Consider the following 27,975-nt stretch of genomic DNA (forward strand, 5'->3'; position numbering starts at 1 on the left):
AATTTTTAAATGAGATACAAGATATCCCTGTTCTTAAAAATCCTCTGGCCATGGGAAATTTCCCACTGGGCATTTTTCTCTGCAGTTCCAGCCTCCTACTATATTTTGGTACCATATCTGCCCAGCCCCTGTCCCCTCCCAAGTTCCCTCACATCTCCTTGCTTTCAGCTAAGTCCCCTCCACAGACACACACACACACACCCAGTCCCCTCACTTTTCAGTCACAGCATTTTCTCTTCCTGCCCCTCCTTGGCTCAGGGCCCATTTTCGCACAGCTGAGACCACATAGTGGGTTAACCTAAACACAAAGACCATCTTCAGCAGCCTCAAAGACCTGAAAGAGGCTTGACGCTTCCTTCTCCCTTTCTTTCTCCCCTCCGGCCTCTACAGGCCAGGTCAGGATTCCCTGTGTGACTTGGGCCCCACATCCCTGACGGCATAAGCAGGAGAAGCAGCAATCGTCTGCTTTGATTTTATATAACAATTTCTTCACTTAACTGCATTTATAGTCACTAAAACAAAACAGTAAAACCCACATGCTAGTTGAAGACTATGGGTAACATCTCACACACCTTAAATGGTGAATAATGGATATGATACAATCAATTGCTTCTTACTATTTTGGCTCCCCAGAAATATCAGAACCTCCTTGTAAAAGGTCCCAGGCAGATGAGTGTCATTGTTCTTTTTTCTCTGTGGGGTCTCCTGCAAACACTCAAAGTCTGATTTCCTATTGAGGTTGGTGCTCTTTCCAGGGAAGGCAGAGGGATTTCTTATTTGAATTTGGATGAGTGTCCCACTTGCCCGACACACCAAGATCTTTCTCAGCCTTCGTTCCATCCATGAGCCTGTAGGGAAGCCAGCAGTGCACTTGTCAGGCTCTGCTGGTCCTCTGTCCTCTGATGCAGCACTGCCCTCAGTCAGGGCCACGGCCAAGGTTTCTTTTCCTTGTCCTTCCTTCTTGTCTTGCTTTTGGCCTGCTCCACCATTGCTTTACTTCCCCTCTTTTACTGATGCCCCATTCTTCCTTATGCTAACTATTCTTACTGCCATGACTCAACATTCTTTATAACTCTCACACTTGCAGTTCTTAAGAAGGTACACAGAAGAAAATTTCCATACCCTAGAATTTCATAAAAGGGGCACTCATGATTAAGAAAGTAATTTGATCACAAGTATTAGGAAACCTATCTGAGCTGGCTTGGGCAAGGAGGGAATGTGTGTGTGTGTGTGCGCGCGCGCGCGCGTGCATGCACGCACATGTGGGTGGGTGTGGGTTGATGTTATAAGACCAAAGAAGCCTCTCATGATCCTAAAACAGAATAAACAGCCAGGCTCAGTGAATGGATAGAGCACCTCTCAATCCCCTCTCTAGGATGGGTGGCCTCTTCCTCTGCCTTTCCCGTGGGTCTGCTCCATTTGCCTCCTTCTGTAGCCTTTTCTGCATCTGCTGTGCCCTTGTCTTCCAGTTAACATGCTGTCTCTTCCAAAGACCAGCAGGAAAGGCCCCAGCTGTCTTAGAGACCCAATTCAAAGTTTCCAGGCTTGGATCAGATGTCCAATGAACTCTTCGTGGTCAGATTACCTGTAGCCAAGGGGCAGGGGTCATACATTACACCAATACACACAGCTGCCAGAGGTTCATCCTTTTGGGTAGGGCCCTGGGCTGGGCTGACATCCCTAAAATTACCCACGACGGGAGGAATTCCTGTAAACACAAAAGGAAGCAGATTCTCTTGCTCTTCTCTCAGCACGTTTGGAATTTGGGGACAGCTTCCTAGAAAAAGAACTCTTGTCCATGAAATTGGGACTTGGAGCCTTCACCATCGCCTCTCGAGACCCACCTCACACAATGGCCTCAGAACTCTAAGTCAGTCTCCAACTCCCCAGTATTCAGTGGCCTTGAGCTACCCAAAGTCCCCACCCAGCTCCACCCCCCCCAGCAGCATTTCCTTGTCCTGGGCTCCTTTCTTGCCAAGGCTAATCCCAGCTGATACACTCATGAGCGTTAATCACTGAAATTCATTCACCCAGCAAATATTTATTGAGTGCCCATGCTGTGTGAACTCTGTGCTGGGGGCCAGCAGCATGGTTTGAGCAAGGCAGATGCCACCCTCGCAAAGCTGGCTATCTAGAGATGCATGTGGAGTCCAAGAGAGAGAGGGCAGGAACCTGTGACAGGGCTCGTCCAGAGGGCAGGGCCCCAGGACCAACCTCCTAACTGTCCTAAATGCCTTCCAGGTCTTTCCTAGGGGGTGAAGTCTTGCTGGTTTGTAGTCCACTAGATCATTTTGTGCTTTGCTCATCCAATGACTAGACAGTTCCCACTCAGTAAAAGCACAATTCTGCTTGTTTCTTTTATTGTGTTTCCTGAAGCTGGCTCCTGCACTGTTAGGTTTCTCCCAGCAACTGCTGGTGGAGTCCAGTCCTCCAGCCGTCACTATGTGACTTTCAGCTGTGTGCTATCAACCACGGGGGCTATTACCTGTGGCATTTCTCATTACCGGGATTAACTTCTGATGTGCTGTCTGCACGTGGGGCCCACAAGGCATTAGTCACCCTGATCTGGGAGCCCAGCATGTGGTTCGCTAAACCTGTGAGCGGGGCAAGGTGGGGGTGTGGCAGAGAGAGTGGAAGGGCCAAGGGCTGGAGGGTAGGGAGGTACAATGGAAGCAGCATGGGCATTTAGAGGCTGAAAAGGACTGAGCCCTTGCAATGTTTAAAAGGGCCAGGCTTATGACTGGTAACAAGGAAGAAAGGCATCGGACCCGTTGGCAACAACAGCAGTAGCCAGAGCATTTATTGGGTGACTGGTGTATACCAAACACTGTGCCATCCAAATCACATATATTATCTCACTTAATGCCCACTGGAGTCTAGCGTGGTGTGATTAGGCCCATTTTATAGAGGGGGAAAATTAAGAATCCGAGAGATTCATGCTTTGCCAACATCCTACTGCTAATAATTAGCAGAGTCAGGTGTTAAACCCAGGTCTGGGCTCTTAAAGCACCACAGGAATAAAGAGAATTCTCTGGCCTCCTTGGTGATCTCTTTGGGTGCTTCTGTGGTGTTTCGGGGTCACCGGCCAGCCCCTGACCTGGTGTGGTGTATAGTAGCTATCTAACGGCACTCAGGAGGAGACAGGCCGACTTCAGCCACACTGTAGTGTGACCTGTAGAGCCTGAGTCCCTGTCTCCTCCATGTCCTGTCCTGCTGGGGAGTCCACCATGGCAGAAACTCCTGGATGGTGTTGTTTGCTGGGAGCCCAGCACCTAAACCTACACCCCTGACCTTCTGCTGCTGTTTCCTCAACCTGAAAGCCGGCATCCTTGATTCTTGAGCCTCAGGTTTGAAGATGTGATGAGTGGGGCCAGCCACGGTGGGCAGTGTGGCGTGGAGGACGTCGGCTGCCTTTGCTCTCCTCTGGGCTCTCCTAATTTGGGGCCTGGTGGGGCCTTCTGTGGTGTAAACTGGGTTTCCAGTTTCTCATCTGTGAAGTAAAGGGCTTGGATTCGACAGTGGCTAAGCTCCCTCCTGGCCCTGAGACTTAGAGAATTCAGGGTTCAGCGCCCCTTGGAGCAGCAGCCGCCCAGTGACCTCTAATCAACCTTGGCACATTCTAAGTACTCAGTAAGCACTTGTTGAACCAAACCCAGGAGATTAGGAGTTTCTCAGCAGAGCAAAATAATTCTGCAGTGGGGGTTCACCACACACCCTCGAGTGACCAGTTCCCACCGTCCGCGAGTACCCGGGAACCACCCTCTCCCAGTGATGGCATTTGGCACTCTGACTGGAAGTGGCTGAAGAGGTGGAGGACGGGGAATCTGGGTTTGGAGTTGGGGCAAAGAGAAACCAGGTGCATGGAACTTTATTGACCAAGTGTGGTTGCTTTGAAACTCGAGACCCCACAGCAACCCTCCAGGGGGCTGCGTGGCTGGTGAGAGAACAGCCGCCTTGGCAGCCTCTCTCGGGCCAGCTCACCTGTGGCCAAGGCTCTTAAGGAGGCCCCGGGGAGTCTCCCGGCAAACCCCAGCCCTGCCTTTATAAAGGGGCCTGAGGAGAAGCGCCTGGGCTCTTCTGGAGCCCTCACGGGGGAGGGGGCCCGGGGCAGTTCCGAGTGCACTCTCACAGGCCGGCCGCTGCCACCGCCACCGCCCCCGCCCCTGCCGCTGGGGAGCTCCCGCCGCCTGCGTGAGCCGCTGTGGCGCTGCTGAACCCTCCTCTCTCCTGAGCACTTGAGGACCCCCGCCCCTCACACTGCTCCCTCTCACATTCTCTCTCTCTCTCTCTCTCTCTCTCACCCACCGTAGCTTGAATTTGCCTTCGGTACAGTCTTTCTCTCTTACACACGATCTCTGTCACACTTACTGCAGCTCTTTCCTCTCCCGCATACACCTCCCCAGTCTTTTCCCCTTCCCTATCTCTCTCTCTCTCTCTCTTTCTTTCTCTCTCTCTCTCTCTTTGCCTCTCCCTCTTCTCTCTGGACGCCTCCCCTGGTGCTTAACTGGAAACAAAACTGAGTTTATTGTGAACGGCTGGGGAAGAGGACGTTTGGAGGCAGTGGCCAGGGTGCCAGCAGCAGAAGCAGGCTGGGGCCAGAGGCAGTGCCAACAGCCGGAGACCCCAGCGCTCAGCTGTCCCAGGGAGCAGGTAATGCCCACTCAGGGCTGCTTCAGGCATCCTGCTCTCTGCCCGGTCTCAACTCCCCATGACTGTTGCATCTGTTTGTCTTCTTACCTGGCCTTGAAGGGGAAGGGGAATTCCAGACCTAGGGAGAAGCAGGCATGAGGAGTGAGGTGCCCTCCTCTCCAGAGAGCTGCCTGTGGTCTGATGTGGCTGGGGTCCAGGCTATCTGGGATTGGGGGTGTCTGGGGTCTGGGGTGTCTGGGGTCAGGGAGGGCTGGGGCCAAGGATATCTGGGGTTAAGGGTGACTGGGCTCTAGGACCTCTATCTGGCTGAGGAACATGGTAGAACCTAAAAAGGCAGGGAAGAGCCAGATCACAAGGGATGTTTTCAGCCATGTCCTAGACCCTAGGCTCTAAGTAATACAGAGCCTCTTAAGGGTTTTTAACCTAGAGAGTAACATAATCAAGTTGACATTTTAAGAGGGTAGTTTTTGAATTCTGATTCTATGGAGAATTGGTGTGTCCTCTCAAAATCAGAGTCTTCGTCTTTTCCCAATCTAAAGAAAAAATAAGGTTATTTGTTCAATTGCTAGTTTTTCTTCTATTAAATTTCCTTAACTCTTGAGGTTTGCTAGCAAGCATCAGCAGTCAATAACCCAATGAAAAGACTATGTTTAAAGTAATAGAAAATTTCAGAAATAAAATTCCTTTAAATAAATGAGGTAGATTTAGCCATATACAGACAAAGTAATAGTATTTTCTGATAGTAAATTATTTCTAACCCATATATGCAAAATATTTTATGGTGTTGCCCAAGCAGCACCATGACTCCCAGGATTGTGTCATGTGAACATGTCTGAAATGTTTTAAAAGCAAACTTTGCTGCCACATAGGGAGTAGGGGTGGATTATGCAACCAAAGGCAGAAGCAGAAGGAGGCTCTCATGGTGATAGGAAACAATGAGAACCTGAACTAAGATGGTGGCAGTGCGTAAGAAAAGGAGAGAGCTGAAAAGTATTTAGGAAGCAAGGGAAAGAAGTTAGTGTCTGGACATGAATGGTGAGAGAGCAAAAGGCTTCAGGAGTGAGTCCAATATTTCTAACCTGGATGACTGGATAGCTAGCATGGCTATCATTCAAAACAGAGAAGGGCGGGTTTGGGGTGTTGGAACAAGGAAAGTGGTTTGAGTATATTGAGGTTGACTTGCGAAGGCTGCAGAACTCCCAGATGGAGTAATCCAGTTGACTGCTGGAAACACCAGCAGAGTCTGGAGACATGGGGGACCTCATCTATAGGGTGACACCATAAAGAACACAAGATGGTATAGAGTTTAGAAAGAGAAAAGAGAAGAAGACCAAGGAGAGATCTTGGGAAAGATGAAGATTTAAATAAGACAGGCAAGAGGGGCCAGGGAAAAATCCTGAGGAGTCCTCAAAGAGATAGGACAAAAATATCAAGAAAGTACTTTGTTATGAGAACCAAGAGTGTAGCATGTCTGTCCAGAGAGAGCAGTCACCACCACTGATGACCCAAAGAGATAAATCAGACCTGTTGGTTTGCTTGGTTTTATTAACTAATTGGCTTGAGAATAAGATAGCAAGAGTGATCTCAGGACATGGTTGTAAACTCAGGTGTATAACATAAATGGGATTAGCAGGGTAGAGAAGGGAGCATTTTAGCAAATTAAAATGCATTTGCCCATGACACATTGTGTCAACTATATTCAAATAAAAGGACTTTTTAAAAAAATGCATACACCCACCTGAAGAAAGCAGCTGTCACTCAGCCTTAGTTGATCGATGCCAAGCAGGAATATAGGCACAGTCCTCAGAGCGTCTGAATTTTCAAGAGAAGTCAGGAATCTGGATTCTTAAATGAAATCTCACAATTCTATAAGCTAGCAACTATTTCAAAAACTTTTATACTCTGTGAGGGCTAAATTAAACATATCATTGAGCGGCCAGTTTGAAATCTGTCACTTAGAGAGGTGGCGCTGAACCAGTTGCAGCAGGTTGGAAAGTGATTGGGTAAGGAGGAAGTGGAGACCTCTCCTTCAAGAAGTTGGAGAGAAAGGAGAGCAGGAGAGCATGGAAGGCAGGTAGAGTCAGGGGAGAGTATTCTAGGGTAAGAAGAACTGTCTATAGGCTGAGAGGAAAAGAGTGGAGAAATGAAGTTGAAAACCAAGGTGAAGAAAGGATAGTTGATAAAATAATGGTCCGGCAGAAAAGAATAAATGTGGCTAGAGATTAAGCTGGAGGAAGGACTCCTTTGTTCAAAAATGGACTACAAAGTGGTAAGGGTACAGATGAACTAGAAGGGAGATTGCAATGGATTTCACATCCTGAGGCCTTTATTTCCTTGGTGAGATAGGTAAGAGATGGATCAAGAGGCTTGAAGAGAGGAGCAAGGGAATCAAGGGACATGGGACACGCCTCTGACAAGGACGAGTAGGAGGTAGCTGCACTTCTGAGACCTGTTGAGGGTGGAAACCTTGCATTTGCACAGCTGGATGGTTTTCTCCAGCAGGGCTCATGAGCCTGGGTGCTGGGGTTAGTGGTAAAGGGGGATTAGCACCTGTTACACTGCAGGACCTTGTCATGTGTCTTATTCTCCTTAACTGACCTATCTCCTTGCTCCTCAACAACCCTGCTCATTCAGACTGAACACCTATAAGCAAGTGGCAGCTCTTGGATTCATACCCATGTCTAGCTGGATTGCAAACCCATTGTGTGCCTTGTCTCCACCATACGACAGTATCACCCTGCCTCTCCCTGTGTTCCAGGATGTTCCTGTGGAGGTGAAGACTTGGGCCAATGAATTCTTGTTTGGGCATTGGCTGCCATGTTTTACTGGGAAGTCAAGAGTTGGGAGTATGATGACAAAGTAGTTGAAAATTGACCACTGGGGGGGCGCCTGGGTGGCTCAGTGGTTTGGGCTGCTGCCTTCGGCTCAGGTCATGATCTCAGGGTCCTGGGATCGAGCCCCGCATCGGGCTCTCTGCTCCGCAGGAAGCCTGCTTCCCTCTCTCTCTCTCTCTCTCTCTGCCTGCCTCTCTGCCTACTTGTGATCTCTGTCTGTCAAATAAATAAATAAAATCTTTAAAAAAAAAAATTGACCACTGGGAATCCATGGAGAAATAAGTGAGGGCCAGTGGGGATGATGAATTGAGGGGACAGAGGGGCTTGGGGGAAGGGGAAGAGTTGATGAAGCCCAGGAGACAATCAATGAGAGACTGAACTGGGGCAGAAGCAAAGGGATTGGTGAAGAGGGAAATATTCTTAAAAACTTTCAATAAGGGGGTGGAGGTGAGAAAAAGTGGTTGAGGTGAAGATGACTCCAGGGTATCTAGCCTATACAGTTGGGTGGACAGCCATGCCTTTAACTGAGGCTTTCCACATCAAGTACTGCCTCTCTCGTCTTGCTCTAGACACAAGGGCCAGCACATTCTCACTTCAAAGTCTTTGAAACACTCAGAGCACTCTTTTTACAGAGATGCAGAAGTGGTACATGCTCTTCTTTCAAGTTACAATGTAAACATACTCCTCAGAGGGATCTTTCTTAGCCAATCTTTCTAATGTAGTTCATTGTTGCTTTATTTTCTCTCTCTCTCTCTCTCTTTTTTTCAGGACACTTATCAGTACCCGAAATGATTATTTATGCTTTTACCTGTTTTTGTCTGTTTCTACCACTAGAACAGACATTCAAGAGGGAAATATGGGATATATGGGCCTTTATCCGAGCTTTGTTTTCCAACACCTGGAACAACGCCTGGCACATAGTTAACTTTCATGAAATACTGAGTAAGAGAAAGGAAAGAAAAGGGATGCCCGGGTTGCTCAGTTGGTTAGGCGTCAGCCTTCAGCTCAGGTCATGACCCCAGGGTCCTGGAATTGAGGCCCTCATCTGACTCCCTGCTCAGCAGGGAGCCTGCTTCTCCCTCTGTGTGCTGCTCTTCCTGCGTGTGCTCTCTGTTAAATAAATAAATAAAATCTTTTTTTTTTTTTTTTAAAGGGAAGGGGGAGGAAAGAAGGAAGGGAGGCAGGATGGGGAGCATATTTGGGGAAGGGTACATGTTCAGTGTTGGAAGGTGCCTGAGAAACAGCCAGGAGGTGACATGCAGTGGGGAGTTGGGAAGCAGAGTGGGAGCTCAGGAATAGGTTGTTACTGTGCCCAAGAAGGAGGTGGTCTCCTGCTACACACAGGTACAAGTATGTCCTGTCACAGGCTGACCGGCCCTTTAAGGTCAACACTGGGAGTTGACTGGTTTGGAATCCAGTCAGATGCCAAAGAAGAGGGGATTGAGGGAAGAGGGGTACTTCTGGGTTTTTTTATGCTGAAGTTGGGTCAGAGTTTTTCTCACTTCTCACTTCTCTATTTTCTACGCTTGCTGCTGCCCAGCTTTGGCCATTTTCTATCCTTCTTTCTTGTCATCTGACTCCCAGACCCTGGAGTCTGAATGTAGATTAAATTAGGTCATCCCCTTTATCTCAAAGAATCTCACCCACATCCAACCCACAGAGGTGTGAGGACTTAGTTTTACTAAATGAGGAAATACTTCTCCCTTGAGCCTGGCTCCTGCTCCATTTCAGTTGGCCTTGTGGCCCTTAGCCTCCTCTGGGCCCTTCAGAAGACCCTGCTGTCCTCTTTTTTGCAGGGTCTCCAGCTGCTGAGCAGCTCCAGGACATCCTGGGGGAGGAAGATGAGGCTCCCAACCCCACCCTCTTCACAGAGATGGACACCCTGCAGCATGACGGAGACCAGATGGAGTGGAAGGAGTCAGCCAGGTGAGGCAGAGCCCCAGGGGAAGGGAGAAGGCGGCTTCCCACCACAGTCTGCCTGGGGCCCAGGCTGAGCTGAACTTCCTGGTGGGAAGGACCACTGACCACTGGCATCTTGCACCTTGTATCCTGGGGGGCACTCCCTGAGCCCTAAAGACCTCCATGCCAGCCTTCCTTGGTGTCCAGAACTGGGCTGGACACTAATAAGCAAACAGATACTTATCACTTTGTCTTTATTCTCAAATTAAAACCCAAGTGGGAAAGTAGAACAGATACCCATGAGGCCATGAGAGAATAATAAAAGGACATATGTACTTTCTTGTCAAATGGTTCAAACTAAATGCTATAGTTTGAGGGAAAGGAGAAAGGAAAGCACCAAGGGAGCTGGGGTAGGCAGGTAGGACTTCCTAGAAGAAGGAAAATGTTTGTCATGAAAAATCCAGGTGGGGAGGTATGGTGGACCTCTGAAGAAAAGAGACTCAGCAGAGTTTGGGGTGGGACAAGCAGAGTGGAGGTCTGGAGGCTCCACTCTGTGAGGGGTTGGGACAGAGGAACTGACTGTGTATACAGGGATAGTAGAAGGAGAAGAGGCAGAAGGCTGTTGGGGAGCAACATGGTGAAGACATGGAGCCAGGGGAGGATTGGAGTAGTCTGGCCCTACCCAGTGCCTGGGATAGGGTTGCTTTCTAACTGGACTGACCAGCAACACCAAATGCTGCCAAGAGTCTAAGGAAAAGGTAGGCTATGGTAGGAGGCAGCAAGAAGGGCTGCTCCTGGGTAGGAGCTTGAGAAAGGCCAAAAAGTGGGCCATACCGATGTTTCTTTCTTTTCTTTTCTTTTCTTTTTTTTATTAGTGTGCCCCTCACCCCCAAGATATTTTTAATTTTAATTCAACTTTATTAGTATTTATTTCTCAGAGGAATTAAATACTAAGGAATATGTTTTAAGTCAGGTTGGCTTGAACTTTGGAATGCCATAAACCATGGTAATACCTAAAACTTTTCGTTCCCCAAGACCCCTTCGGGGCTGTTATTGCCCCATTTGAGAATGCCTGAGTCTAGGACTGGCTGGACCTGGGGGCCACCAGGAAGCCCAGATCCTGGCAGCTGCTCCACCCATGGCCTGGGCTCTTCCATCACCCACCAACCTCACTCACCTGGTCAGTTGCTCTGAAGAGTAAGGAAGAGCAGGTTTGGACATTCCCAAGCCGCCTCCTTCAAATCTCTCCTAGAAGAAAGGCCACTGGGTGGACTACCAGATCCCTGCAGGCCTCTGGGAGGTAATGAAGTCTAGCCTCATGGGGTGCCCCAATCCTTGTCTGGAAGCCCTGGAGCCTCTATTTATGAGCCATTCAGCAAGCCCTTACTATATGCTCAAGAGTTTACAGGCTCATCTTATGCAAGCTGCACAATGACCGTGAGGAAGTGGGAGCTAGATTATCCCCATTTTATAGATGAGGATACTGAGGGTTAGAGGTGGAAATAGCTTGCAAGGCTCAGAGTGTGCGGGCTGCTGAGTCTGAGTTCTAGACTGGGTCTGTCTGACCCCAGTTTGAGGGCTTATACACTTTGACATGTTTCCCCATTTTCTCAGCTAATTTCTCCCCTTCCCCCAACTTCCAAGGGCTCTGTTTGGGTTTCCATGGGAATACATGAGTCTAGAGGCAATTCCACTGGGATGGGAGATACATGGAGATAGCCACACAGATCAGGGCATCTATTCAGGGCTGAGAAGAGAGGGGAGAACATTTTACATGACCAGAGCCCAGTCTGGGCTACGGCAGCTTAATGCATCTAAGGAGCTAGTGATGCTCCTCCCTTTCTTGTCCAAGGTGGGCTGATAGAAGGAACATTGAGGGGGCCTTCTCAGAGACCCCATAAGAAGAGCATTTTCTCTCCGCTGGGCAAGATCTGCATCCAGGACCTGGCAACAAATGCCAGGACCAGACCTTCCATGAGGGCCTATCATGCAGGCCCACAGAACCCTTGCTAAGAATGCCTCTGGGCCCCCAGAGACCTGATTGTCTGTCACCATAGACAAAATACTGTTTCTGGTCTGAGCATAGATCCATAGTGCCTTCTGCACTGTAGACCCTGTAAAGAAACTGGTAAATTGTAGGAGATGTTGTTTGTAGAAGCAAGCGCCTCCTGAAAAAGAAAGGTGTCTGATCCTTAACCATCTACAAGCTGTTGGGTTTCCCTGTGAGGTAGGCTTTCTGAGGACAGCATCTGTGGTGATCCTGGAAGGGTCCTCAGTGGACCTCAAACCAACAGTGAGAGGAAAGTGATGACTAGGGGTGCCTGGGGGGCTCAGTCAGTTAAGCGTTTGCCTTCAGCTCAGGTCAGGAATTGAATCCTGCATCATTGAACTCCTTGCTCAGTGGGGAACCTGCTTCTCCCACTGCCTGCTGCTTCCCCTGCTTGTGTTCTCTCTCTCTCTCTGACAAGTAAATAATTAAAATCTTAAAAAAAAAAAAAAAAGTGATGACTAGAAGAAGTTAAAATGGCTGAACCCAATTCCAGGAAGATGTGAGGGGGAAGCAGCTTGGAGGCCAACTTGGGGGCTGGAAACAGTGGGAGGAGAGGAGCTCAGACCTCCCTACCCGGAGCCCCCTTTCTCTACCTAGCCTTCTTTAATCTTTTGTCCAGCCAACCACACCAGGTTTTCACCTCACTGTTGGAGGTTCGACCAACAAGGCTGTAGAGAGGTCAGAGGAAGGGCTTGACCATTGGCCAACAAGTCCACCTTGGCCTGGACACTTGTGCTGGAAACTCCTCTGAGCCAACTGCAACAGTGGAGGTGCTTGGGGCCAGGCCACACCCCCACAAAAGAATGGGAAGCATTTCCCTCAGCTGACAGGCTATGAGATCTACTCCAGGAAGCCAGAGGTCTTAGAAGTTTCCAGAATCCAAGAATCTGCCAATCCTAGGGGGTTCTGGCCTCCTTGGGGTAATGGGAGAAAATGATGGTGGTGTGGGGGCTGGATAACCGCTCACACAGACACTCAAGCCCTAGGAAGGCTATAGGCCTATACCCACATCAAAGGGAACGGAGGAGGGGACCCTTTAATAAAAGCATTTAATTTGCTGCAGGAGTGTTTGCTTTATTGAGTTAGGAGATTAACACAGAGTGAAAATCTCAAATCCGCAAGGAATTTTCCCTGGTGGTGCTTTGTTGGGGGTTATTAGTTTGGGGGATGTTTTGAGCCCTTGGAGAAGGAGTCACCCCTGGACGGATTTAAATGGCTTTTTGAGCTCCACTGAATCCTTACCCCTGTGCGCATAATGGGGACTGTGTGTGCAGGCGTCACTTCTGATGTGATCAATGCTGGTAGGTCAGGCTGTTAATAAGATAGATTTTTACTAACTCTGTCTCTTCAGCATTCCCGGGAGGAAAATGAGGCTGGCTGTTGGCTGATCCTGACCTTGCCTGAAGGGAGGGCTGGGTCAGGTGGGTGGGGGCACAGAGCCCCTCACTTCCAGCAAACAACTTACCCAGAATGCTGTCCTCTCTCAGGCCCAACTTGGCCTGGCTGCAAGGACAGCAAGAGAAGAGTGACCTGGGCTATAACCCACCCAAGGGTGGAGGGCCCTTTGGGGGTTACTCAGAGATAGCCAGAGTTTAAAGCCTTCTAGGGGCGCCTGGGTGGCTCAGTGGGTTAAGCCTCTGCCTTTGGCTCAGGTCATGATCCCTCGACCCCCGGGATGGAGCCCCCTGTTGGGCTCTCTGCTCAGCAGGGAGCCTGCTTCCCCCCACTTTCTCTCTGCCTGCCTCTCTGCCTACTTGTGATCTCTGACTGTCAAATAAATAAAATAAAGCCTTCTAAGAGTTCTGAGAGAAAATTCCAAATCCAAGCTGTCTCTGATCTCAACTCAGAGCAGACCAAAAAGTGAACTTTGCAGAGGTTCTTTTTTATTTAATTTTTTTTTCAGTGTTCCAAGTTTCATTGTTTATGCACCACACCCAGTGCTCCATGTAATGCGTGCCCTCCATAATACCCACCACCAGGCTCACCCAACCCCCCACTCCCCTCCCCTCCAAAACCCTCAATTTGTTTCTCAGAGTCCACAGTCTCTGAGGACTTCTGATTTGTCTCCCTCTCCAATTTCCCCCAACTCACTTCTCTCCATCTCCCCATGTCCTCCGTGTTTTCCTTATGTTCCACAAATCAGCGAAACCATATGATACTTCACTCTCTCTGTTTGACTTATTTCACTGATCATAATCTCCTCCAGTCCTGTCCACGTTGATACAAAAGTTAGGTATTCATCCTTTCTGATGGAAGCATAATATTCCATTGTATATTTGGACCAGATCTTCTTTATCCATTCGACTACTGAAGGGCATCTTGGTTCTTTCCACAGTTTGGTGACTGTGGCCATTTTGCAGAGGTTCTTTTTTTTTTTTTTTTTAAGATTTTATTTATTTATTTGACAGAGATCACAAGGAGGCAGAGAGGCAGGCAGAGAGAGAGAAAGGGAAACAGGCTCCCCACTGAGCAGAGAGCCCGATGCGGGGCTCAATTCCAGGACGCCAGGATCATGACCTGAGCTGAAGGCAGAGGCTTTAACCCACTGAGCGACCCAGGTGCCCCCATTTTGCAGAGGTTCTTATGAGGCACCTGTGCTTTAAGGACATTCCTGTGATGACCAGGAAAGGGTGGAAGGAAGGGGCAGGAAAAGTGGATCAGCTTAGTTGCGTCAAACCAAATCAGCATATTTTCAAAAGCATCTTCTGTGCGTGGATGCTTGTACACTCCGTGTGTGATAGAGGGGAGCGTCTGAACTTTATCTCAGCTTTAAACTGCTCCCACTTACAATTCTGTAGAATGCCTTCCTAGTATCATCCCCCTGCTTAGTCTGGGGCAGAATCCACCCTCAGCCTCTGGCCTCACTACTCCCCCAGCACCACTCTACGGATTAAAAGCAGGGTGGGAAGCTGAGAGCTCTTAGCACAGAAGTCCGCAAACCTCATTCATTCGTTTGAGTATGATTTACAAAGTGTTGACTATCTGTAAATCTGAGCCAGCTTCTGGAGATCCAAAAATGAGCACAGCAGATGCTGTCCTGACTCACTTGGGCTTTCCGTCGAATGGGGCACAAAAGTGGATAAGCAGGCATTTGAAGATGGGGTGCTGTGAAAGCACAGTGTGGGGGCACCCAGCCCAGACAGTAGGGCTCAAGGAAGACAAACAGGAGCAAGAGGTGTTCACCCTAAAACCTGAAAGATAGGTCAGAGTGAACCAGGAGAGGGTATTCAGGGGGATAGGAGAAGCCTGGGAACCAGGAGAACAGACCCACAGATGAAGAGGCAGAAATGCCCATGGCTAGGCTGCACAGTGTGGGGTCAGTCATGGAGGGCCCATGCAGGCCATGTTGTGCAGTTTTAACTTGAACTCAGTGGGAGCTTGCACTGAGGGGAAGCAGAGCAGGATGGTCTGGGAGAGGCCACTCTGGCTCTGTATAAAAGGAGGCAAGACTGGGCTTGTCAGGAGGCTGGTCCTGGGTGAAAGATGGGACCCCGAACCTAGATGTTGGCAGTGGGAACAGAGAACAGGGGTGGATTTGAGACCGATTTTTTTTTTTTGAGCTGATAATTTGTATATTTTGAGCATGAAATTTAATATATATCTATCATATATGTGTGTGTTCGTATGTATATTCCTTTTAAATATACTTTATTTTTTAGAGCAGTTTTAGATTCATAAGAAATGTGGGTGGAAGGTGCCATTTTCCCACGGCCCCTGAGTGGGCAGAGCCTTCCCTGTGACCAACACACTCCATGAGCGTGGTCCATTTCTCACTGTTGGTGAGTCTACATTGCCACACCATCACCCAGAGCCCAGAGTTGACATGAAGATTCACTCTTGGTGTTGCACCTACTGTGGGTTTGGACAAATATGTAAGAATGTGTATCCATCGTTATTGTATCCTATACAGTGGTTTCACTGCCCTAAACATCTTCTGTGCTCTGCTTATTCATATCACTCTCTTCCTAATCCCTAACTGCCACTACTCTTTTTTTTTTTTTTAAAGATTTCATTTATTTCTTTGACAGAGACAGATCAGAAGTAGGCAGAGAGGAAGGCAGAGAGAGGAGGAAGCAGGCTCCCTGCCAAGCAGAGAGCCCGATGCGGGACTCGATCCCAGGGACCCTGAGATCATGACCTGAGCTGAAGGCAGAGGCTTTAACCCACTGAGTCACCCAGGCGCCCCGCCACTACTCTTTTTACAGGATTTGAGACCTGTCTTAACAGGGGGGATTTACAGCACTTAGTAACAGGTGGCATACAGGGGACCAGGATAGCCAGAGAGATGCCCAACTTTCCTGCTTGAGCAAGAGGGTAACTTGTGGTAGCAATATAGGAAACCCAGGAGGAAAAGCAAATTCTCATTGCATTGGGCATTTTGTTTTGTTCTGGTGCACGCTGATGATGAGTGCCCCCTGGCACATGTTGTGTTTGGGGAAGCTGCAGGTAGAGGTGTCCAACAGGTCACCAGGTAGCTACGGAGGTCTGGAGCTGAGTGGAGAAGCCTAGATTTGTGTGTGCTCAACATCTAGATGGGACTCAAACCCATAGAAAACTGTAAGGTTGGCCCTGAGATCGTGAAGTGAGAGAGTTCCCAGGGCAGAACCCCCAGGTCACTAACGTTTGCGGGGCGGGCAGAGGGAGTAGAACCCACCGCGGAGACTGAGAAGGAGCCACTAGAGAGGTAGGAGGGAAACAAGAGGAGTGCTGTGCCCTGGAAACCAGGGTCAGGGAGACATTCGAGATGGAAGGAGCAGCCACCAGTGGGAGAGGAACAGAAGAGTGTCCATAGGATGGAGAGACAAGAGCAGTCCTCAGGGGTGACATGGGGAGAGGGTGGAGGAGAGAGTCAGGATGACGGGGGTGGGTTCAGTGGGATGGTTCTTCCAAGATGCTTGTCTGTGAAAGGTGGCAGTGAGCTTGGTCTCCCAAGGGAAGCTTTTGTTCTTTGTGAGCATGAGCGATCTGAGCATGCCGAAGGCTGAGGGAAAGGGGCCAGATGAAGGAGAGTGGTGTGAAGATGCTTGAGTGGGAGAGGAGCTGCTGGGTGGAGGGGACAGGGCCCTGAGCCCCCAGCTGGAAGGTCCCACCCCTTCTGTGTGACAGGCCAGAAGGAAGGAGCAGAGGGCAGGGCAGCTGCAACGAGGCCTGGGGGCTCCTACCAGGGAATTAGAGAGGGCTGGTGATTGCCAGAGCCATCTCTTGTTGGACAAGGCAAAGCGGAAGAACAGACTGCAGGAGCTGCTGGTGGCCAGGTGGTCCTGAGGAAGGGGAGCAGCTGCGGGTCTGGGCCCTCCTTTGGCTGCCGTTGAGCCATGCATGGAGATTTGTGATCCCATGAAAGTTTTCAAGGTTATTTGACCTTGACGGGTTGCTGGTCTGAATAGTCTCAGTCTTTAACAAGCCGCTTTCACATCTAGTAGCTGACATGGTGCTTTCCTCTCCCTCCACTAGTCAAACACTGATACCTGACACTTATGCCGGGTAAGTGGGAAAAAGTGATTTTGTAGGAATCAGAACTTGGATGGCAGCCCAGGTAGAAGTAGGCAGTGTTCCCCCCCAGGCCTCCGAGGCCCTGGTTGCCTCCAGTGCTCTCACTTGTGAGCGGTGTAAACACAGACCCGGGGCCTGAGCCAGGGTGTGTGTCCCCCAGGGATTTCCTGACCACGTCTAGTCAGCACAGCTCAGGGTTGGGGCTCCCTGAGGCCTAACACCCCAGCAGGGGCCAGCTTCAGAGTGCTTGCCAACAGGTTGGGGAAGCACCAGCCCGCCCTTGGGGAGGGCCAGGCAGTGACACAACGCCATCACCTGGTAGACTCAGGACAGTAACCTAGGGTTAGTTGGCCAGAGGAGGGAGGGCAGGAGGCTTCCTGGAGGTGGCTTGACTGGCTGGCAATTCCACACAGCCCCAAGAGGCTGGTCAGCAGGAAGGATCACCTCTCCACAACCAAGGACATCCTTGGGTGACTCCCTCAGTTGTAGTTGTCAAGAGAGGAGAAGGGGAGCCTGGGTGGCTCAGTCAGTTAAGTGTCTTGCCTTGGGCTCAGGTCATTATCCCAGAGTCCTGGGTTCAAATCCTGTGTCTGGCTCCTTGCTCAGCAGGGAGCCTGCTTCTCCCTCTGCCTGCCCTTCCCCCTGATTGTGCTGTCTCTCTCTGACAAATGAATAAATAAAATCTTAAAAAATCTTAAAAAAAAAAAAAAAAGTAGTGGGGAGAAAGCCTACCATCAGACCACCTTGCCTGCCAAGACACTAGTTGATTCATCCTCATATACATATAAATGTAAATATGTATTTGTCTAAATCCAAATGTATATATTTTTAACTTTTAAATTTCTAAATAGCTGTCTGTCTATAATTTTTTATTATGGAAAGTTTCAAACATGAAAAGTAGAGAGAACAGTATAATTAGCCCTCACCTATCTATTACCCAATATTAATATTGGATCTATCTTCACCACTTTTTTTAGTTTACTTTTAGGAATTTTATTTTGTTGTTTCTCTTTTGCTGCAAAGTTTTAAAGAAGATCCTGCATGTTGTAAACATTTTAGTACACAACCTGATGAAATTAGACTTCTTCTGTAAAGACGACGACGATGCCATTGTATCTCTTAACAAAACTGAGAGCCATTCCTTAATACTATATTTAGTCTACCATTAAATGTCCCTAATTTTCTCAAAAACATTACTGTTGGTTTTTGCAACTTCAAATCAAAACAAGGTCCGCAAACTGATTTTGGTGGTTATGTCTCCTGTCTTGTTAGGATCAGATCTGTCCAATTCCAGAGATGCTGAAGGAATAGACCACCCTGAAAAGCCTTTGTCAGGTGTTTGTGAAAAAGGCAGGAGCCTCCCCATGACACACCCAGCCTCACGAGCACAGCCTACGCTCAAGAGAGCTGGCAGACCCTCTGTAGGATGGCCAAGGGACAGAGAAATGTCCCTGTAAATTTAGGGGCATTGTAGGCTGCAAGTAACAGAAGCACACTCAAGCTAACTTACGCAAAAAGAGGGAGCGTCAGCCGAATATGGGGTGGCCTCATGGTACCTGGGAATGGTTGGTCAGGTATGTCAAGGCCTGGGCCCAGGAAGCCAGGCTGTTCTCTTTCTCTGCTTCTGGTCTCTGCCTGTCTCTGAGCAGTGTCTTCCCTCTTCTGCCACTGTCCCCGTCCCTTCCTTTTGTCCCTGTCCTTGGTGATCCCTTAGCTTCTAAGTTTACATCTGTTCTACTCAAGGGACACAACGTGCATCTATTTCTTAGTCCCAATTCCTAATTCTTCAAAGAGCATCTGATTTGCCCAGCTTTGGTTGTCCCAACACCCAAATCAGAGTTATGGGGAGCTAGGGAGGGAGGGTTGGGCATGGCCTAGGGAACCTATCCCCATGAATGGCAGCAAAGCAGACACCCCAAATATGTCTTTTGCACATCTGTAGTAGCAAAGATGTGCACTTTATGTAACCTCTTCTGTGATGGCAGTTGTGTTTCTAATGCCAAGCAGAACTTCCAGAAGTCTCCAGACCACTATGAGAATATAGGTGGGAGTTTTGCCAACCTGCCCCCTCTTGGACAAGCACTTCACTGGTCACATCTGGTCTCCGTACATGGATAACTACTGTCACCACTCCCCTGGATCAGTTCCTATTGATCCTACCAAATCCAGGGTAGAGGAAAAGTGGAAAGTTTGGACCTTTGGAAATTTTATCTTATCCATACCTCTCTCCTTTCATTCTAAAAGTATTTTAGGGGATGTTGTGTCAGGTTCTACAGGAGAACTGAAATGAGACATGTATGAATCTGATCTCGAGATGCTTATGATCTAGTGCAGGTGTCAATAAAATTCTTGTAAGGGACAGATAGTATTTTAGGCTTTCTGTTCATATAGGATCTCTTCTTTCTCTTTTTCTTCTAGTTTTCTTCCTCCTTTCTTACTACCCTTTAAAAATTTAAACACCAGGGGCGCCTGGGAGGCTCAGTCCTTAAGCGTCTGCCTTCCGCTCAGGTCATGATCCCAGGGTCCTGGGATCGAGCCCCGCATTGGGCTCTCTGCTCAACACTAACCTGGACAATGAGAATAGTAGCAGACCTTCCTCAAGGCTCTGATTTGAGGATTAAGTGAGATAATACATATGAAGTTCTTAGTATAATACCTGGTGCATAGTATGTGCCCAGTAAGCTTTAGCCACTGTTCTTATAAGTGCTATGTGATAAATGGCACGGGATGGTAGTGAGAGGAAGGAGTAGTCTCTTCAAGCTGGGTCCCTGGGGAAGCTTTGCGTGGATGAAGTGACCTTTGGACAAGGGCCTGAATAGCAGAGGTAGGAGAGAGAGTACCCAGGGAGAGAAGGGTGACTTTCCTGAGAGGTGGGGAGGAGGAGACCCTGAGGGGAATTGACAAGCTGGTAAATGACAGTCCTTTGGAGATCATTACAAAAACCTCTGGGACACACAGACAAGTAGTCTTCAGAGAGATTTGGCTCCAGAAGCCTTTCCCTGAAGGAACCAGGTAGGAATTTGCCAGTTGCTGTGCCTGATGGTATTCACTTAGCTGCGGGCTCCACCTTACTGCTGAATGAAGACACGATATGCAGCAGGATGGACCCCTCACCAAATGCAGGACCTTAGGAGCCGAGTGCCCACTCCCGTTCCATGCCCACAGCTCCTGGAATGACACACCTCTGCCTCGTTGCTCCCAGCTAACCCCTGAGTGCTCTTTCTGAGAACTGATTCTCCAGTAATCCCAAACTGCACTGCATAACCAAAGGCCCTTAGAAGAGACCTCTATGCTAGCAAAATGAGAGACTTTCAATCACAGGGGGTTAGCTGTGAAAGCATGCGGGGTTCACTCCAGAACAGCCTACAACAGAAGTGTCCACTTGTCTGGTCCCAGTCCCAGACAAATCTCATTTGCAGAGACGGAAGATTCCATTTATCCTGTTAAACATTTGGGTTACTTAGCCTCTGTTCTGATTCTGTATCTCTCTGATGATAATTCGGCTTTCCCCGTGTATCTGTCTAGAAGGAGAGAAAGCAAGGGTTGCAAGATGATGGTAACTAACAACTGTTGGAAAGCTCATTGTAAATTTGGGTTTATTCATCGATCCTTGTGAACGTGGTTACCATTAGTCAGTATCCTTGGAACTAATCATCTCTGGGACAATAAAAAGACAAATTTCTGAGTCTGCTCTGGGGTGGATACCCCAAGAGACCTGTGAGGCTTTTCTCCTCCTGGTACCTTCTAAACCTCTGCATTACCATGTTGACCCTTGACCCATACCTGCCCACTCAGTCTTCCATGCTTTAGTCTTTCAAATTCACTGTCAGGTTTGGTTTGTGAACATACATACCTTATGTGCAATTTTAATCGGTCATAGAAGTAACTTTTTTGTGTTACTTTACATATATGTTTTTTTAAATATATGTGCTTATCATTATGTAGTAAGAATTTGCCAAATAAATTGTAGGAATGGGCAAAAATTTGCTTAGGAGTTTCCCCTTTTGAAAAACTTCTCTTCCAAATGCCATCTCTTGGTGCTTCTTTCAAAGACTGAAACTAGGGAATATCTAAAGATATCTTAGACATTTCCAGGAAAATTCTTGATTGGCCCCTGAGAGAATTAACACTTTGGTTTCTGCTGGAAAATTCAGGGTGTTGATATGACTCAAAGCAAAGTTAAATAGAGAGAGATACAGAGCACAAGCACAAGCACACAGGCAGACAGAGTGGCAGGCTAGAGGCAGAGGGAGAGGGAGAAGCAGGCTCCCCGCCGAGCAAGGAGCCCGATGTGGGACTCGATCCCAGGACGCTGGGATCATGACCTGAGCTGAAGGCAGCCGCTTAACCAGCTGAGCCACCCAGGCATCCCATATTCATGTTACTTTTAAGAATCTGTTACTCTTACGAACCAATCTGTTAAGGTCACAAAATCTATTACCAGCTGGCCCCAAGCAGCAAGCAAAAACACCATGCCTTGATGCTTTGTAACTGAGACATGGAAGTCAAATCTTTGGACAATGGGTGGTGGGGCAGGGATGGGAGAGGTGCAGAATAAAGTCAGTGAGGCCATGGAAGTGGAGAATTACCACAGTGTAGTGTGTACTTCTCAGCTTTTAGGTGAGTATACATAACTTCATCTAAGCAATAAATTCACACAAATTTAAGTTTTACAACAGATGTTTAGAAGCAACATAACCTTAACATTAAAGGCTGCTTTCTATAGGAGATTACTTTTTTAAAATATTTACTTTTTTATTGAAGTTTTTAGTTTTAGTGTCCCTACACTCCACATGGGGCTCAAACTCACGACCCTGAGATCAAGAGTCACAGGCTTTTCTGACTGAGCCAGCCAGGCACCCCTACATTTTTTTAATCCTTAAATTTAGGATATTCTTAGAGGAATTTTTGCAAACAAATTAACCAGGACATAATCTAATAATAATGATTTGCAAAATAAGTGCAGAAAGAAAGGACCTCCACTCCAATCAAAATGTTTGTCTATATTTTCCAGACTTTTTTCTTTGCTAACTACACCCAATAGCCTGCTCATTATCCTCTTAAAGACCTATGTCTTCCTTTTTTTTTTTTTAATTTTTTATTTTTTTATAAACATGTATTTTTATCCCCAGGGGTATGTCTTCCTTTTTAAAAGTACTGATGTCCAGTTCTCAGGCCCCTAAGATTCTGATGTCATTAGTTCTGGGGTTCAGCCTTAGGTGTTGGAATTTGTCACAAGCTCCCAAATGACACCAATGCTGCTGAGGTGAAGAGTGACTCATACACTAGCCAGGGCAGGGTGAGTGGGGTTATCATTTAAGTCTCCGTCCGAGGAGAGAGCTAGAATTCAGGTCTTCTGGTTTCCAGCTCTTTCCAGGAGAACCCCCTCTTCTTCTAACAACCTGGTTTAAGTGTTGGAAAGCCTTGGCTGTACCTGGTAGCTTGCCCCCATGACACTTTCTGCCACTCTAGGTATTAACCAAACAGCGGCTTCTCTAATCGTAACTGTGGCCGAGTTCTGAGTCACAGAAAAGGCCTCTGTTCCAGACCCTCTCTGCGTGACGGGGAACTGCTTTCTGGGACATGTGACTCTTCATGGTTCTGTTCAGCTCCTCCCCAGCTACAAGAGGGGCATCTGGTGCCCCCACTCCCGCCTAGACAAAATCCCTGTGAGTTCCTTTCCAGCCCAGAGATTTTCTTTCCACTTGACCTGCTTCTCCAACTCTAATTCCCCATTTTTTGAAGCCAACCATGGTATAAAGGTCACTTTGCAATGAGTGGCTTGGGATTACACATTAGCCATTTTATTAGGCGTCCAAGAGTTTTTAAGCCAGGCTCTGATTAGACGCTTTTTAAAGAGCCCATTCCTTTATTCCTTCTGACAAGTGGTTACACATTTTATTATGGAAAATTTAAATTTGAAAGTAGTATGTAGTAGAATGAGCCCCCGCACACCCATCACCCAGGTTCAATGGTTACCAGCTAAGTCATGGACAATCTTATGTCTCTCTTCCTTGCTTGCCACTCCTCCCACCGGAACACACACACACTGGATCACAGTGACATGAATCCCAGACACACACCATTCCCTCTGCAAATGTTTCAGTGTGTGCTTCTAAAAGATAAGGTCTCTTTTCTTCTTTCTTTCCCATTTTTTTTTATTGTGGTAAAATATACTTAACATAATGCTTACCATCTTAGCTATTTTTTAAGCATCTAGTGCAGTGATTTTATTTTTTTTTAAAGATTTTATTTATTTATTTGACAGAGATCACAAGCAGGCAGAGAGAGAGAGAGAGAGAGAGGAGGAAGCAGGCTCCCCACTGAGCAGAGAGCATGATGCGGGGCTCGATCCCAGGGCCCCGGGATCATGACCTGAGCTGAAATCAAGAGTTGGACACTTAACCAACTGAGCTCTGCAGACACTCCTAATTCTTTATTTTCATGGAGTTATCTAGGCAGTGTCTATATTTCTCAGATCATCTATTTTTTAAAAAAAAATATAGTTGGTCCAGGGGTGCCTGGGAAGCTCACATAGCTTATATATATATAAAGTTGGTTCACAGACTGCATTTGGGAGATAGGTCTCTGAAGTCATTTTTACTCTCTCCAGGTTCTTCCTCCTCTGTTTTTCCCTCACAGTTGTTATTGCTAAAGAAATGGCATCATTTGTCCTATAGGTTTTGTGCCTTCGGGATTGCATATATCTATGTGATGGGGTTTAACATCTGTATTTATTTTAAAGTGATGGTGGGGTCCAGGCTTGTCTAACTCTAGTCTGCCTTTTTCAGAAGACTGTTTCACAGGTGTCTGCTTCTATCAGGAGGCCGCTCCCACCCACTGATCTTTATGTGTATCTGTGATGGTCCTAGACTCTGATGGTTATCACTTCGGTTGTTCCCAGTATTAAGCCCCACCACTGTCTCTTTCCTCCTCCTAGACTTCACCCAACATGATCGGTCAGGATTCACTACCCTCAAGCAGGAGGGAGTGGGCATTTAATGACAGTAAGGGGACACTGGTGAGAAAGCAGTGGTCTCTGTCCTCAAGAAGCTTGATGTCTATTTGGGGAAGCAGGTGTATATCCAAATAACCAGGAAACATGATTGACTACAATTAATTGTTTATTTTAGCATCTATATACAGTCTATAGCACAGTTGCCTAGTTCCCACTTGGTATTCTGAATATCTTATTTATTTATTTGACATAGAGATAGCAGAAGAAGAGGGAGTGGCAGGCAGAAGGAAAGGGAGAAATAAGCTCCCTGCTTAGCAGGGACCCTGATGCGGGCTTGATCCCAGAACCCTGGGATCTTGACCTGAGCCCCTGAGATCTTGACCTGAGCTGAAGGCAGACACTTAACTGACTGAGCCACCCAGATGCCCCCGCCCACCCACTCAGGTATTCTGGTGTAAATTGGTCTAGGATAGACCTAGACATCAAGATTTTAAAATCTGAGATATTTTTCTGTGCAACTCAGTTTAAGAATCATTATCCTAGGATAGGAGTTCTTAAAGTGTGGTCCCTAGATCATAGCATCAGCATGGAACTTGTTAGAAATGTCCATATTCTTGGTGCTCCTTCTCCTCTGTGAGACCTATGAAATCAGAAACTCTGGGGTGAGACCCGGTAATCTGTATTTTCCCAAGCCTTCCAGTGATACTGATGTGTACTTCAGTTTGAGAACCCTGTCCTCAGTGTACTGTTGGAGAAATGAACAGGGTGACTGGGAGAGATTTGCAAGGAAGTGCCTTCTTGCTGGGCAGTAGAAAATGAAGGAGTCAGGACACCTGGGCTCAGTGGGTTGAGCCTCTGCTTTCAACTCAGGTCATGGTCTCAGGGTCCTGGGATCAAGTCCCACATCGGGCTCTCTGCTCAGAGGGGAGCCTGCTTCCCCCTCTCTCTCTGCCTGCCTCTCTGCCTACTTGTGATCTCTCTGTCGAATAAATAATAAATAAAATCTTAAAAAAAAAAAAAAGAAAATGAAGGGGTCCAATCTGGAAAACAGAGAGGAAAGAGGACATCTCACTATATAGATCCATGACTCTCAAAAGCTAGGAGCTTGTTAGAAATGCAGAATCTGGGACCACACCCCAGACCTGGTGAATCAGAATCTGTATTTTAACAATATCTCTATGTGATTTTTTTTTGTACATTAAAGTCTGAGGGAGGCACACTGGTATAGTGTGTATACTCCAATCATATAAATCAAAGATACAAGGGGGAAAAAATGGCCATGCTAGGAAGGAGACTCTGAAGATATGGTCTGCTCTTTCAGCTGGTGTTCTCAAAGCCATGTTTCCTCTTACACAGGAGAGTGAGACCCTAGCGCACAGAGCTGCTTGTCTGCATTGGGACCCCAGACAAGTCCAGCTATCCCTGAGTGACACAGATCTGTATGATTCAAGAGCAAGGGCTCCTCAACCCTCGGGGCACAGTCACATTAACTGGGAGCTTTCAGGGTCAGGCCACCCTCCAGAAGGGGTGACCATCCAGGCATCTGTATTTTACAAGGCAGTTCTAATTAGCAGCCAAAGTTGAAAACCATTGCTACACATCTTGGGTCCTCCATGTTTCCATGTTCCACTCAAGGTAAAAGTGAGCTCAATGTCTAATAGTCTCTATTAAAAACACAAAGTTAAGTTTCAGGGCACTGGCTCACTGTCGCAACATCTGGATTCCCAAAATAGTTGCAATAAGGACCTGGAGAGCTGTTCCTAGCAAAGTTGTTGAGTGTCCTGCGATTCTTCAAAATCAAGTTCTCCAGGGATGCTGGTAGTAGGAGACTAGATCTGATATTGCCCTGAACTTGGAAATAGATAACTTTGCTTTTCTGCAAACTGTGCTCCGACTGTGTTGTGGGGACCCAATACAGTACAAATATTTGAAGTTCTGGGGGGAAGAGAGAACTGATTGTCCTTGCTGTCTGGAGATAATAGAGGATATTTCAAAGAGAAGGTATGCTCTCACCCACTCTTTCTGGGTGGAGTTGGATTTGTATAGGCAGAAAACTGAAGTACGGATGTCATGGCAGAGAGCTGCCAGAGAAAGTTCACCGAGGAAGTTTGTGAGACAGGGTAGAGAGCCGTCAATGCAAGCGGCCCAGTGTACTGGGATACATCACACCTTTTGGTGGATAGGGCAAGGCTATAGAGTCGCAAAGGGTCTTCAGTGACAAGGTGACAGTATAATTTATCTTGCATATTTTAGAGAAAAAACAGGGCAATATGATTGCTTGCATGGGAGAAAGACTCTCAGGGAGAGGGCAAGCATCTTCTCAATCAAAACATTTGAATGTGTCCAACCCTTATATTAATACCACTTTCAGAAAAACTTTGTATTGACATCACGCAGTCTTGGATCTTCTCAATCAAAATATTTGAATGTGTCCAACTCTTATATTAATACCGCTTTCAGAAAAACTTTGTATTGACATCACACAGTCTTGGATCTACCATAATTTAGCTGGTATTTCCCCAAACAGATTTTTCCCATTTAAAAAAGTCAGCTACGTTTTGGTAAATCTTGAGACAAGTGTATGCATGGTCTCTGCTCCAGCCCCCATGTTATAGGTCTTCACCTCCCAAGCCTCTTTTAATCCAACCTCCCATCCTGTGTCCATTCAAGCCCCTAAGGCCCTGCCAGGCCCCTGGTTAACTGGTCACAAATAAATGTAAGTTAGGCATTCACAAGGCAGAGCACTCACACAGTTGTGTAAAGAGGAATTCTGACAAAGGAAAAAAAATGTCCAACTTCACTAGTAATCAGAAGAATGCAAACGTGATGTAAATTTTCAATTACCGAATGAACAAAAGTGAAAAAGAATGACAATACCAGCATTTGAGAGACTTTAGGGTAACGTGAGATTGTGCATTGGTGAAAGTGTAAATTCGCAGAAGCTTTCTGGAGAACAGTTTGGCAATGTATATCCTTCACTTCAAAGTGTACAGACACAGCTTATCCTAAGGAATTATTGAACAGGGCCAGGGATATTCAAGCCAGCCTTATTTATAATAAAGAATAATTAGGGGGCATCTGGGTGGCTCAGTCAATTAAGCATCTGCCTTCTGCTGAGGTCATGATCTCAGGATCATGGGATTGAGCCCTGCACTGGGCTCCCTCTCAGCGGGGAGTCTGCTTCTCCCTCTTTTCTGCCCCTCCCCCTGTTCAGACTTGCCCCTCCCCTTTCTCTTTCAAATGAATAAATCAAATCTGTAAGAAAAAATTAGAAATAACCTAAATGTCCACCAAGTGAGGGTTATTCATATCAGTTGTGGTCCATTTATGCAACAAGATAAACACTAGAGAGCTTTTAAAATGATATAAATATTTATAGACACTTGAAGACATGAAAGAATGTCCAATAGGTATTATATCCTTATGGTGTCATTAATGTAAAATTGTGTGTGTGCATATGTACACATGTGCATTGATGCCCACAGACCTATCATGATAGTTGTGGAGGGGCACCTGTGTGGCTCAGTCAGTGAAATGTCAGGCTCTCGATTTTGGGTCAGGTCCATGATCTCAGGGTTCTGGGATGGGGCCCCATTTCAGCCTCCACACTGAGCATAGAGCCTGCTTAAGGGTCTCTGTCCCTGTCCCCTTCCCCCTCTACCCCTCCTCACCTCACATGCACTCTCTCTCTCTCTCAAAAAATAAATATAATAATAATGATAGTCCTCGAAATATCAACCATGGTGTCCTCTGGTTGCAAGATCTTTGAAAGCCTCTGCTTTCTTATATTTCATTGTTTCTAAAGTTATAAAAGCGATGTTCTTTATTTTTACCTTAATAACTAACACTAACAGAATATGCCTTTTGTCCTGGACTCTGCTCTGTTGCATACTATTATTATTCCTGAAGAAAACAAAATGATAAAGCCCACAGCTAATAAATACTGGATCTGGGACTCACACAACCTGGTTGTCAGGCTGCCCTGTTGCTACCATAATTAAACCCAAGCAGAGTGAGAGTCTCTTAACCCCTCTCCCACCAGCAAACCCACTCCTCTCCCCAGACTCATTGTTGACCATTTGACAGTTAGC

The 27,975-nt window shown here is 47.2% G+C and overlaps 1 protein-coding gene across 8 annotated transcripts in view; it reads left to right on the forward strand.

Moving 5' to 3' along the window:
• SLC4A5 (solute carrier family 4 member 5) overlaps positions 1–27,975 on the forward strand; it is a 108,896-nt gene that overhangs the window by 33,965 nt on the left and 46,956 nt on the right. For 7 of the 8 annotated variants that reach the window (XM_082743936.1, XM_082743935.1, XM_082743941.1 and 4 more), the window contains one exon: positions 9,281–9,410. In XM_082743936.1, coding sequence (XP_082600062.1) covers positions 9,281–9,410 — 130 coding nt within the window. Of the gene's footprint in view, positions 1–4,085; positions 4,651–9,280; positions 9,411–27,975 lie in introns of those variants that run through there. The other variant, XM_082743942.1, reaches the window with a different exon arrangement.

Source organism: Mustela nivalis, assembly GCF_964662115.1.
Source record: "Mustela nivalis genome assembly, chromosome: 8".
Classification (NCBI taxonomy): Eukaryota; Metazoa; Chordata; class Mammalia; order Carnivora; family Mustelidae; genus Mustela; species Mustela nivalis.